This window comes from Naegleria gruberi, assembly GCF_000004985.1.
Source record: "Naegleria gruberi genomic scaffold NAEGRscaffold_100, whole genome shotgun sequence".
In the NCBI taxonomy this organism is placed as follows: Eukaryota; Heterolobosea; class Eutetramitea; order Acrasida; family Naegleriidae; genus Naegleria; species Naegleria gruberi.
This window is the reverse complement of record NW_003163227.1, coordinates 20491-32630: the sequence shown is the minus strand read 5'-3', so window position 1 is coordinate 32630 and position 12140 is coordinate 20491. Positions and strand designations below refer to the sequence as shown.

The window sequence follows — 12140 nt, the reverse complement described above, 5'->3', positions numbered from 1 at the left end:
AAAGCTGCACAACCAACTAAAAGACCTAATTTGGCGTTATCAAACACACTATTACTATTGATCTTTTCTTTAAGTGTGTTAAATACTGGTTCATCCTTTAAATAGGAATGCACACATAGTTCACCAATTTCTAATCCTAAATTTACAGATTGAGAAAGAAAAGCTCTTATCACATCCTCCTCAACTGTTCTTTTTCTGTTTTCTGTATTGGAATATTCTAAAACAGTAGCAGCAACTCCCTTTAAAGCGTTCATGAATGCAGATTTTGGAAAATCTTTTTTGGAAGTTGAAGAAGTAGTACTTGCTTTTGACTTTTCATTAAGAATAACTGTTTCCTTCGAGTTATTAATGGTTTTCATAAGTGTTTTTTCAGGAAGGAAATTTTCAAAGTCAGCAGAACTAATATCCAAATCTCCGAATACACTTTTTGTTCTCATAATTATACCTAAGATGCTAGATTTTAAAGAAGTTGGCATTTTCCTCATTATAGCTGTAAACACGGACCCTCCAACTTTTTTAGAAATATCTTTGATAAGTTCTTGATTTTCACTGATAACACCTATTCCAATATCTTTAAACAGTTTTGTTAAAATTTCTGGTAGGTTAGGTTTTTCTTTCTCATCTAAATCGTCTCCTGAGATCTCCTTAGGTCCTTCTTTTTCTTTTTCATCTTTTTCGGGAGTGTTTTCCAATTCTTCTATGGCATTGTTGATTAACTTAATTAGGACTTTGGTTTCTTTCTCCATATTTCCTTCTTCCCTATTTCTTTTCTCAGCTTGCTCATATGTATAAACTTGATATTTTTGTTGGACTCGCAAGAGGGATTCTTCATAACTTGTTCCTTCTTTTAGCATTTTCCTCAGATCAGTTTCTGCCTTTTTTTCATCTTGCTTATTTTCAAATTTGAATATCTTGTTTGGAGCATCTCTATCAAAATTATAATTAACAGCATTTGTGATTATATTAGCTCCTTTTTGGAATCTTTCACACATATCTAGAGGAGGCAATTCTATTCTAAATTTCATATCTCCAAATTGACCATAAACTTTGAGAGGTAAATTGATTTCTGGACTTGTACTATCTTCAAACGAATGAGAATATTGGAAACCAATTCCAAAGTCATGATGATAATCTTGTTTTTCAATTTTTTCTTGCTCAACATGATTTTTTTTGTCAATAATTGTTGTTTTTGCTCTTCCTTCTTGAGTTGTAACTTTATGATCATGTTCTTCATAGTGAGCTCCAACTGAGGCAGATGAAATAGAGCTGAGTGTTCCTGTCACAGAAAAATTAAAACCTGATGATGTTGATTCTTGTTGGTTTTGCATATCTTCATCAATGATCTTTACATCTCCACCAGATGTGCTATTCATATGGATTGAATTTCCCTTATTATGAATCTTTGTAGAATTTCTTACAGAGTGAGTATCTCCCAAGTTTATATTGGCTGCTTGATTATTTTTTGTACTTCCCTTTGATTCATTGTGAGAACCTGAAACTGTAATAGGAACACCTGTACCTCCAGTTAACAATGAACCAATATTTAATTGAACACCAAATGTTGTTGATCTGCTTGTTGTTCTAGTATCATGTTGTGCATTATTAAATTCAACATTAGTGGCATTGATTACTGTTCTATTACTAACTTGTATGTTAGAAGCAATAGATGCTTTTCCATCATCATCATCAACTGTAACTTCCAAGTTGTTACATGTTATACTTCCTAATACTTGTTGTTTTTGATAAAATGTTTGCTCATTATCATAAAAACCAATACTTGGACTGATACATTTCAAAGCTTCATCAACCAACATGTCAAAATTACAGAGTGAGAGTTGAGCTAGACCAACACCCATATTATATAAACCGAGTCCTGCTCCAACTGCATCACTTATAAAACCAGTTGCACCAGGGTCACCCTTACCCATTGAGGAAACAGAGGAAAATACTTGCTTGCTATTATTTATCAAACTTGGTGCATTTCCCAAGCCAACGGTGAAACCTCTTTCACGAATGTGTTCATATGTCTCAATTTCATATGGTTTAAGATCTATTCCTTTTTTAGCCCGAACAGAAATATTCTTTGCATCGAGAATTACACCTTGTCCTTCAATCTTTCCAGATTTTGAACGAATATTGATATTATCAGAAGCTTGTACTACAGCAAAATTACCTGCAGTGTTGTAACCACTTCTTGAAGATGAGTTTAGACCAAACCATGAATAGGATGAACCTGAATGGTGAACACGAGCAGTAACTGCATTCAAATTGATATCTTTCTCTGCAATCATATCCACATTCGATGCTTTTTGTTTATCATCTGCGATTTGTATACCTTTGGCAGAAATATTACCAGTATCACTTAATATTTGGAATTTACCATTGGTTTTGATACGAGTAATTGCTTGAACTGCATCTTCTTCATATCCAGATTCTCCTGAAAACCATAAGAATCCACTTCTACTCCAACTTCTTTTCACATAAGTTTCAATTTGGGAATCAGCAGTAATATTTGCAGTTGCATGTATTTTACCTCCTTCTTTAGTTTCAATGTCTGCAGCACGCATATCAATATTATTACCTTCAACAATCAATTTGTTTGCATTGATTTTAGAGACATGGAATTCTGGTCTTCTTCCATAATATTTCTTTTCAAAGCTAATATCTACATTACCATTCTCAGAAATAATGGTTGTATCTTTTGCAGAATTAATAGTAACATTTCTTCCAACTATATCTCCAAGCTTTGAGCTAATGTTGACATCACCATGTCGACTTTTAATATCAGCAGTGGAAACATCAACCCCCAAATGACCATAAATGTTTGTTCCATGGTTGCTGGTTATTTTGGAATTAAGAGCTGAAACTTTTCCTTCAGTGCTAATAAAATTAATGGTTCCCTTTTGAGGATTTGTTGGTGCGTATTCTTGAAATTTAAAATTGGGAAATAGATTACCAGCTACTGGGTTGAACTCCACTCCCTTTGTGCCACTGAAAAGAATATTTCCTCCTCTTACTTGTGAGCCATTTGCCATTACCTTCCCTTGTGTTGCCACTAACTCTATTTCTCCAGAAGCATCAATTATCGTTCTAGAAAAATCAATGTCTCCCTCTCCAGACTTGAAAATAATGTCTTTTCTACTTGGAATATATTTTCCATCTTTATCTGTACTTCCTTTTCCATATGAAGATTTATCCTTTTGTAGAATAATTTTTTTTCCTGCTACTACTTGTTCCAACTCTTTTCCATGAATTTGTCCTTTAAAAAGATCAATATTTCCATCTTTGGAATCGAGGACTACTTTCTCTCCAACTATTTTACCAGTATTCACAATATCATTAGTTGAATAGACAGAAGTACTACCTGAAATTGTGGAATTGTTTTTGAAACTATTAACTTCCATTGATAAATGTCCAATATTATCCAACTTGATTTCTTTATCGACTACCTTATCAGCATTTTTCATATTGATATGAAAATCTTTCTTAATTTTAAGATTGTCCATTTCATTTAAATTATAATCATCAGTTACAAGTGAGAGATCATTTGCTGTTATTTGGGATTTCAAATTTGATGATCCTGTCTTCTGTATACCAATAGAATTTGCATTTATGGTTGATGAACTAGTATCATGCATAAACTCAGTCTTAATACCAAGCTTTTCACTCTTAATATCACTAATTTTTCCAAGATATAAAGAGTCTGTAATGATTGTTGCTTCATTTCCTTTGATTAATCCATCATTAAAAATAGTTTTTGATTCTAAATAAGTTATTTCACCTTTTAAGCATCCTTCGTTTTGAAAAGTACCAGATTTTACAGAAAGATTATTCTCGGATTGAACAAAAGCACCCTTTTGCACATTTACACTGGTTGCATCATTCACCATTATATCTTTTGCTTTAGTAATTGAATTATTCGTCATGGAAACTGATTTAGAATTAATAAATATTTGGTTTCCACTTGTCATTTCTCCAGAGTTTTTAACAGATGTTGTTTCAATATTGATATTATCTGCCGTCATTTTAGAAAAGTTATTAAGGGTCCGACCTTCCAATTGCAGATTCTTTGCTGACATACCACCACTATTATTGATATCTTTTTCTGCTTGAATTAGTAATTGGGTGCCAGTTAATGTACCAGTATTATTCACTGATTCTGCCTTTAATGTGAATTCGTTATCAGTTAAAAATGCAGCAGAAGAAGAGGAGTAATTCTTGGTAGTTAAATATCCAGTCTTGGATTCAGAATACAGCGATGATCCCTCTTGGACATTTTCGAATTCTAAATTAGATATGTTAGAAACTTTCACCATAACTCTTCCATGTAAGTTTCCAGTTGACTTGATGACACTATTTTCTCCTTTTACAAATACCATTCCCTCAACGTCTCCACCAACATCAACAAATGTGTTCTTTCCTTTTGTTGATATTTCACCCTCTACATTGTTTACAATATTAATAGTATTGATTTCTGATTCAGAATGAAGGTTTCCTGAAAGAGAGTTAGCATTAACTTGTGTTGATTGCTCATTAAAGCTATGTACATCTCCAGATATATTGTTGGCCTTTATGATTGAGGAACTCTTACCACCAAGTAATAAATCTCCAGACAAGTCCTTTGTTGTAATAAAATTGTAATCGGAAACAGAAAGTAAGCGACCACTCATATCACCAGTTGTGATGTCAGAATTCTTTGATTTGTTTGTAATTGAACCTGACATGGTTTGTCCAACCTTAATTCTTGTTCCAGTTTCTGTTGTTGATTGAAGACTACCACTCATATTTCCTCCAACATCGAAATTCAAGTTGGTATTTAAAGATGCAACCTCTCCACTCATATCGGTTTCTACCTTTACAATGAAATCTTTTGAAGAAGATACAACAGATCCACTCACACTATTTGCTTTGAGAATAGAGGTGTCTCCTTTTAAGAAAACTTTACCTGCCATTTCTTTTTCTACAATAACAGCATTCAAGTTAGAAGATTCGGATTGTACCAAGCCATTTCCAGAAATACTTCCAATATTGAGTTGAAGATTTTCAGATTTTTCAATGATTTTACCATTCAAATTACCAATAACATTGATCTTATTTTCTTTTTCTGCTTTGGAATAGATTTCACCATTAACATTTCCACCAACAACAATAGAAGTATTTTCTCCTCTTGCTTTCAGTGATCCCTCAATATCTTGATGAACATTGATAAATGTATTTGTTGTTGGAGCACTGACATAACCATGAACATTTTCAGCTTCAATCTGTGATGCTTCTCCCCAAGTTATTACTTTGCCTTCTATATTGTTTCCAACTTTAGCACTGTTTAGATTTGATGCAAGATACATACTTCCTGTAACATCTTTGCATACATTTGTATTAGATTGTTCACCCTTTGTAATGAGTGTTCCTGATAGATTTTCTGAAATGGTAGTGTAATTTTTAGAACTAGCATCAGCTATTAATTTTCCTGAAACAGTATTGACAATTGTTTGAGAAACTTGACCTGATAATTGGGCATCACCACTTATAGAATTAGAAACCAATTTGTTTAGAGTATTTGATTTACTCAAAACAACACCACTAACATCACCTCCAACAGTCGTCTCAGATTCATTACCAGAAAGTTTTAATTTACCACTCACATCTTTTTCTACGTGTACAAAATTAAGTAAAGAATCTGATTCTAGGTACCCTTTTACATTTCCACCAACATTTAGTACATTTTGTTCTGATGAGATGAAAATAGTTCCACTCATGTCATTTTCAATATTTGTTTCAATAGCTTTTGATTGATTGAGAATTTGACCAGAAACATTACCAATATTATAATTTGAATATTTGGATTCATCGAATATTCTTCCACTAACATCTTTTTCAACAGTTAATTTTGTAATTTGTTCAGACTTTAACAATACATCACCTTTAAAATTTCCCTTAACAGAGACAATATTCGATTCTCCTTCAAGAGATATAATACCATTTGTATCTTTTTCAATATTAAGGGATGTTGTTTTAGCTTCTGATATTAATGAACCATCCAAATTTTCACCAATATCAACTTGTGACTTGTCTGATTTAACAATCATTGTTCCTTTCATTGATCCTTCAACATTAACAACTGTTAAATCAGAAGCAGTACCCATGAAATCACCTCCAGTATTGCCTCCTACATTGAGAAAAGCTTGTTTTCCCTCTACAATTCCAACCAAACCTGATAAGTCATTACTAACACTGAGAGAAGTATTTGTTGATTTTGAAACAAATTTTCCTTTCAAATCTCCCCCAACACTCGTTACATTAGTGTCTCCTTTTGTGAATATTCGACCTTCAAGATCTTTTTTTACAATAATATTACTCTGACTTGATTTAGAATTGATTTTTCCTGTTAATGAATGAACTTCCATCTTTGAATATTTTGATTCATCTTGAACATTACCAATTAAATCTTTAGAAATATTCATTATTGTAATATTTTCAGATTCAATATTTGTGAATCCTGTTGAATTACCATCGACATTAATTACGTTATTGATACCTTTTGTTGTCAATTTACCACTCATATCATTTTGAATATTAATTTCGTTTTGCTTTGAATTTGATGTGAGATTTCCACTCATTCTTCCCATTTCAATATTTGAAAAATTAGTACTTTCTCCTTTCACAGATCCTTTCAAATCACCTTTAATTTTCAAATCTGTTGCATTGGATTTGAAATTCAATGATCCAGTCAAGTCATTCTCAACACAAATAGATGATTCTTTCGCAGTTGAATTGAGAGAACCTGTCATTGTGTTCCCAACAGAAATTCTTGTTCCATTTTCTGATAATGAAGAAACTTCTCCACTCATGTTTTTACCAATATCTAAATTAAAGTTATTATTTTTTGCCTTAATATCTCCACTCATATTATTATCAATTTTAACAATAAAATCTTTTGAAGAAGATTCAACAGATCCACTTAAATTATTTGCCTTAATAATTGATGTTTCTCCTGTAGTGACAATTTCACCAGCCATTTCCTTCTCAACAATAATAGCACTTGATTTCTTGCTTTCCGATGAGACTTTTCCAGAAACTCCTCCTGCAAAAAGTTTTAGGTGTTCAGATTCTTCAATAACTGTTCCATCCAACTTGCCGATCACGTTAATCGCATTTGTTTTCTCTGCTTTTGCAAATACACTTCCATTCACATTTCCTCCCACATTAAGGACATTTTGCTCGGACAAAACAGAGACGGAACCTTGTAAATTTGCTTTTGTGTTCACAACGGATGTTTTTCCTTCAATGGCAATGTTTCCAGAAATGTTTTTGTCAGCATTCAAAGCAGTTGTTGTGGATTTTGATTGCAAGTTTCCACTCAAGTTTCCACCAACGTTAATATCTGATTCTTTTGATTTTACATTTACATTTCCATCTAAATTGTTCCTAATATGAATTTGATTGAAGTCTCTTGCTTCAATATTCATTGAACCACTCAAGTTTCCAATATTTGCTTCGGAATGTTTTGCATTGTTGGTAATTTCGCCCCTCATTTCCTTATTGACATTTATGATTGATACATTTTCTGAATTTGAAACTAAATGGCCACCCATATTTCCTTCAATGGTTATTAAACTGCTTTCACCTTTTGTTGTCAATTTACCATCCATATCATTATGAATTTTTACGTCATTGTCTTTGGAGGAAGAAGAAATAATACCTGTCACCGTATTAATATCCAAACTAACTTCATTCCTGTTTCTATTTGACCAGAATGTCTTCCAATCACAGAAACAGTACTTTTGTCTGCTGAACATTAAGATTACCACTCAACTCTCTCTCTACCACAACGGTGGACTCTTTAGCTTTGGATTTAAAATCTCCTGTTAATTGTTCAATTGTTGCCTGGGATATATTGGAACTTTCAGTAATTGTTCCACTAAGATTTTCAATAGACATATCATTGTTAGAGGAGTCTATGTTTAGATTTCCTGAAAGAATTCCCAATTTCAAATGAGATGAATCTCCTTGAATGCTCATTTTACCTCCCATATCATTTCGCACGACAACTCCAGTTGCACCAGATTTTGAAGTCAGATTACCAGATAAATTTTCTAATTTAAGTGATGATTGTTTACCCTCAACAGAAATATTTCCTGCAACATTTGCAATTTCAACTTCATTTTCTAAAGATTTGCTTGTAATATTACCAATCATTGATCTGTCAACTTGTAATACCAATTTATCTCCACTTGTTGTAATATCTCCAGTCATGTCTTCCAAAACATGAATTTGTGTGGACAATGCTGAGGAATCAATTTCTCCTTTTACCATGCCTGTTGTCACATTTGCTGAATTGCCATGTAGAGTAACTTTTCCGTCAATACTCTTATTAAAAGATAGCACTGTGTTTCCTCCTCTTGTTGATATTGAACCAGATGACCCAAGTAAAGATGCATCAATGGTTGTTTGTTTTGATGATGAGTCAATACTTCCACCAATATTATTGGCACTAACATTCAATGTGTTATTTTGATTTGTAGTTAACACTGTTCCGAGAATATTGTTTGTGCTAATGTTTGTTTGTGAAGATGAGCTCAAAACTGACCCAACAACATTTCCAGTAACCTTAATAGTGGAATCAACACCGGATGTATTTAAAGAACCAATTAAATTTTTGGAAACAATAATGTCAGTGTTCAGATTGGCGCTGTCTATTACTCCTTTGACTTCTTGAAGATCCAAAAATGTGTTATTACCTGATGTTAATAAATGTCCATCCATATCACCTGTAACCTTAACAGTTGAATTCTTTGAATTTACATCCATTTTACCTTGATTAGAGGAAATTTTAATGTTCGCACTTTCTCCAGTAGTTTGTAAGAAACTTTCTTTTTGAATGTTATTGGATCTAATGGTCCCAATCAAATCTTTGGCACTCAGATTAGTCATACTTGAAGAAGTAACAATTAATTCGTCATTAATATTACCAGAATCTACTGTTACTTGGTTTCCGTATAAAACTACTTTTGCATCCTGATCAGATTTGTTTTTAAGATTAACAACTGAACCTTCCATTTCAACATGTGACATAATACCTCTCGCTACTTCTAAATTGGCTGAATCAGTTGCCTTAATTTTAGTTGGTGCTTCAATGGCATCATCACAAATCATTATAACTCTATTGGCTTTAATATCATGCGATCCAGAAACCTTTCCACCAACATTATGTACTACAGTTCCAGTTTCTGATTCAACATCAACTTTACTCTCTACATCTTTGCTAAATTTTGTCAAGATATCTTCAACTGAACGAATTTTCACTTTTTTTGATTCTTGTTTTCCTTTGTTTTCAATATTAACTTTTTTAGCATTAATATTAATAGTACTTTTCTTGTTAGCATATTGATTAATCTTTAAAGTTGCAGACTTTTTCATATTGATAGAAAGATGACCGAATAATTGATCTACTGAAAAGGAAGTTTCAGTTCCTGAAATAGTCAAAGAACCTTTCATTTTACCAATATTAAACTCTGAACATTCAGCAAATATTGAGCTGTTGAATTCACCAACCTCTTTAACTTGGAAATAAATATTACCTTTACATTGTAAAATACCATTAAAATGAGTATTGATAACAGAGATAATGTTATTCTCATTACTTTTGTTTTGACTGAAAGTGAGGTCATCAGAAATCAAGTTTGGAGCACAAATTGTAACATTTTTACCAACTACCACTTGATTATTCATGTTAAGGAAACTTAATGGATCACTTGTAGACATATTGATAATCAATGACCCAGATATGTTCAACTTGGACATTGTTGACATGTCAGAACATATAAAGAAAATAGCATCTGTAAAATTAATAACAGAATCTTGGCCAGAAGAAGTAAAATTGTCACAAGTTGCCACAAATGAACTGAGAAAGTTGCACTTTCCACTAAGAGATGAACACTTTAAGAGGAGTTTAGTTTTCCCATTCACTTTCAGCTCATTATAGGAATTAAAACTAGTTCCAAATAAATTTAGGCTTGACAAGAATGATAATTTACCAGTGTTTTCAATATGAATATCACCAAGCTCTTCTTGTAGTAATGTTTTAAAATCTCCCATAAAATATATAGTACCTTCATTTACAAGATAAATGCTTCCTTCTTTCTTATTACTTATGAATTTAGTTATACCCTTAATTGAAATATTAGCATTTTCCTTATTAATTATCAAAATATTGTATTGACCTTCATCTTCTTGGTCAGTTTTAACGGTCAAATGTTGAAGTTCCAACACTCCATGATTTTCAAATAAACATGAACCTGTTTTAGAATCATTCCAACCTGTAATATCTTTTGATTTAATACTTCCCTTATTTACAAAATTAGAAACAGATTGGAAAATAATGTCTTGTTTACATCTAATCTCTGAGAAGGAAATAACTGAAGGTGAATTGAAAACGATATCAGTAGTTGAAATCAAGTTTCCATTAATTGTACATAAGGGAGAAATGATTTTCATCTTTTCGCTAGTCCATTCACCTTGTATTACTACAACAGATTTTGATTCTAACAATGTTAGTCCAGTTGATATTCTTGCTGCGTTACCTAGAATTACAGCAGAACCAACCGATAAAAACATTCCATTAACTTTGATATCAGAGTTATCAAGCACTATCAATCTTGATTGCTGAGTTATAGGATTTAGACTCAATGCAACAATACTTCCATCTTCATCCTTGATGAGAGGTGAGTATGGAATATTATAACAAAACATTTTTCCACCAATAAACATTTGTACGTTTTCATCAATTACAGTATCACCTCCACCACATAACAATTCAATACCCTCTCTGGTTTGTATTTGACTTCCTCTACCAATTAATATTTTACCAAAAACTGTTGACTCAATTACAAGTTGTTTACAATTGATAGCAACATTGTTCAATACAACCTCTCCACCATTAGTCTTGATTTGAACAATACTATACGGACAATCAAATATACAATCTTCAATAGATATGTGGGCATCCGATACATCAGCAATATTTGTGTTTGGCGGAATTAAATTTAAAATTTCAACTGAGCCTTCATCTTCACTAACAATAACATGCGAGTCTTTCATCACAACAGAATTCATCTTTTTAATATCCTCTATTAAGAGTTTAATAAAAAATGAATTCCCAACAGAAATTACATTAGAAGCAAACAAAAGACTCTGGGGAGATTCAACACCAAAATACGGTAAATTCCTCTCCTCAAGATTAACAACTTGCATTCTTATTTTTTGTATGATGGTTGATAGAATGAAAGCCGTTTGCAAGCGCTCTATGAACCTGTCAACACGTGAAAACCGTGATTAATTAACCTACATATCAATTTTCAAGATTTGTACGTTGTCTTTATTTTTGCGCAACCAACCAAAAAAATGACGAATAATCCATTCGTGTCCTCTTTTGCAGGCTTATCAGCAGGTATAAAGTCTATCAAAATATTGCCAATTCCTGCGAATACAATTCTATTCACTCCACCAATGATTACATTGGATAGATTATTTTATAGGAGAAATGATGAACATGTTCCATTCACCTTCTCAATGTTGAATTGTTCCCCTCAAGAAATGATGAAGGAATTTGAAATTGATTTATCTCCTCAATTCAGAGTCATCAATATTACTGCTTCATCACTAAATTCTCTTGATGATTCCTCTTCAACAACAACAACAACAACAAGTTCAAACATGATGTCCAATATTGAAGCAAAGATTTGTAATTGGTTAGCAAGTTTGGATTCAACCAAAGTTGAAAAGATTAATCAAAGTCTTGGAAAAGGTTCATTGAATAATCAAGTTGATATCAAACTCTTTGAAAGTGGTGAACAACTTGTTTTGAATAACACTGATTTGTTCATTCTTGGTAAATGGTGTGAAACTCAAAATTCAAAAGATATGCCTTGTAAAGGACTTCTTGCTGTCAATTTTTACTTGGAATCATTCTTGAGAGGAAGAAAAGAATCACTTCAAGAAATATTTAGACTTTCTCAACTTGATTTATATAGAGAAATGGTTGAAGAAGAACAAACAAATTTATCATTCCTAGAATTTATGGAAAAAAAAACCTCCATTACAATTGAAGGTGTTTTAACTTTTTTGATGGCTCAACATGTTCT

General features: G+C 32.3%; 2 protein-coding genes across 2 annotated transcripts in view; both read right to left on the bottom strand.

Moving 5' to 3' along the window:
• NAEGRDRAFT_82301 (uncharacterized protein) overlaps positions 1-7649 on the bottom strand; it is a gene marked incomplete at both ends in the record, with an annotated part of 8096 nt that extends 447 nt beyond the window's left edge. Inside the window, one exon of the mRNA XM_002668795.1 lies at positions 14-7649. Within this exon, the coding sequence (XP_002668841.1) occupies positions 14-7649 (7636 nt within the window). The remainder of the gene's footprint in view (positions 1-13) is intronic.
• A 115-nt stretch (positions 7650-7764) lies between these two features.
• On the bottom strand, positions 7765-11112 carry NAEGRDRAFT_76238 (uncharacterized protein; the record flags this gene model as incomplete). The annotated part of the gene is made up of 1 exon (XM_002668794.1): positions 7765-11112. One exon carries the CDS (start codon positions 11110-11112, stop codon positions 7765-7767), a length of 3348 nt encoding a protein of 1115 aa, XP_002668840.1.
• Between the last annotated feature and the right edge of the window lie 1028 nt (positions 11113-12140).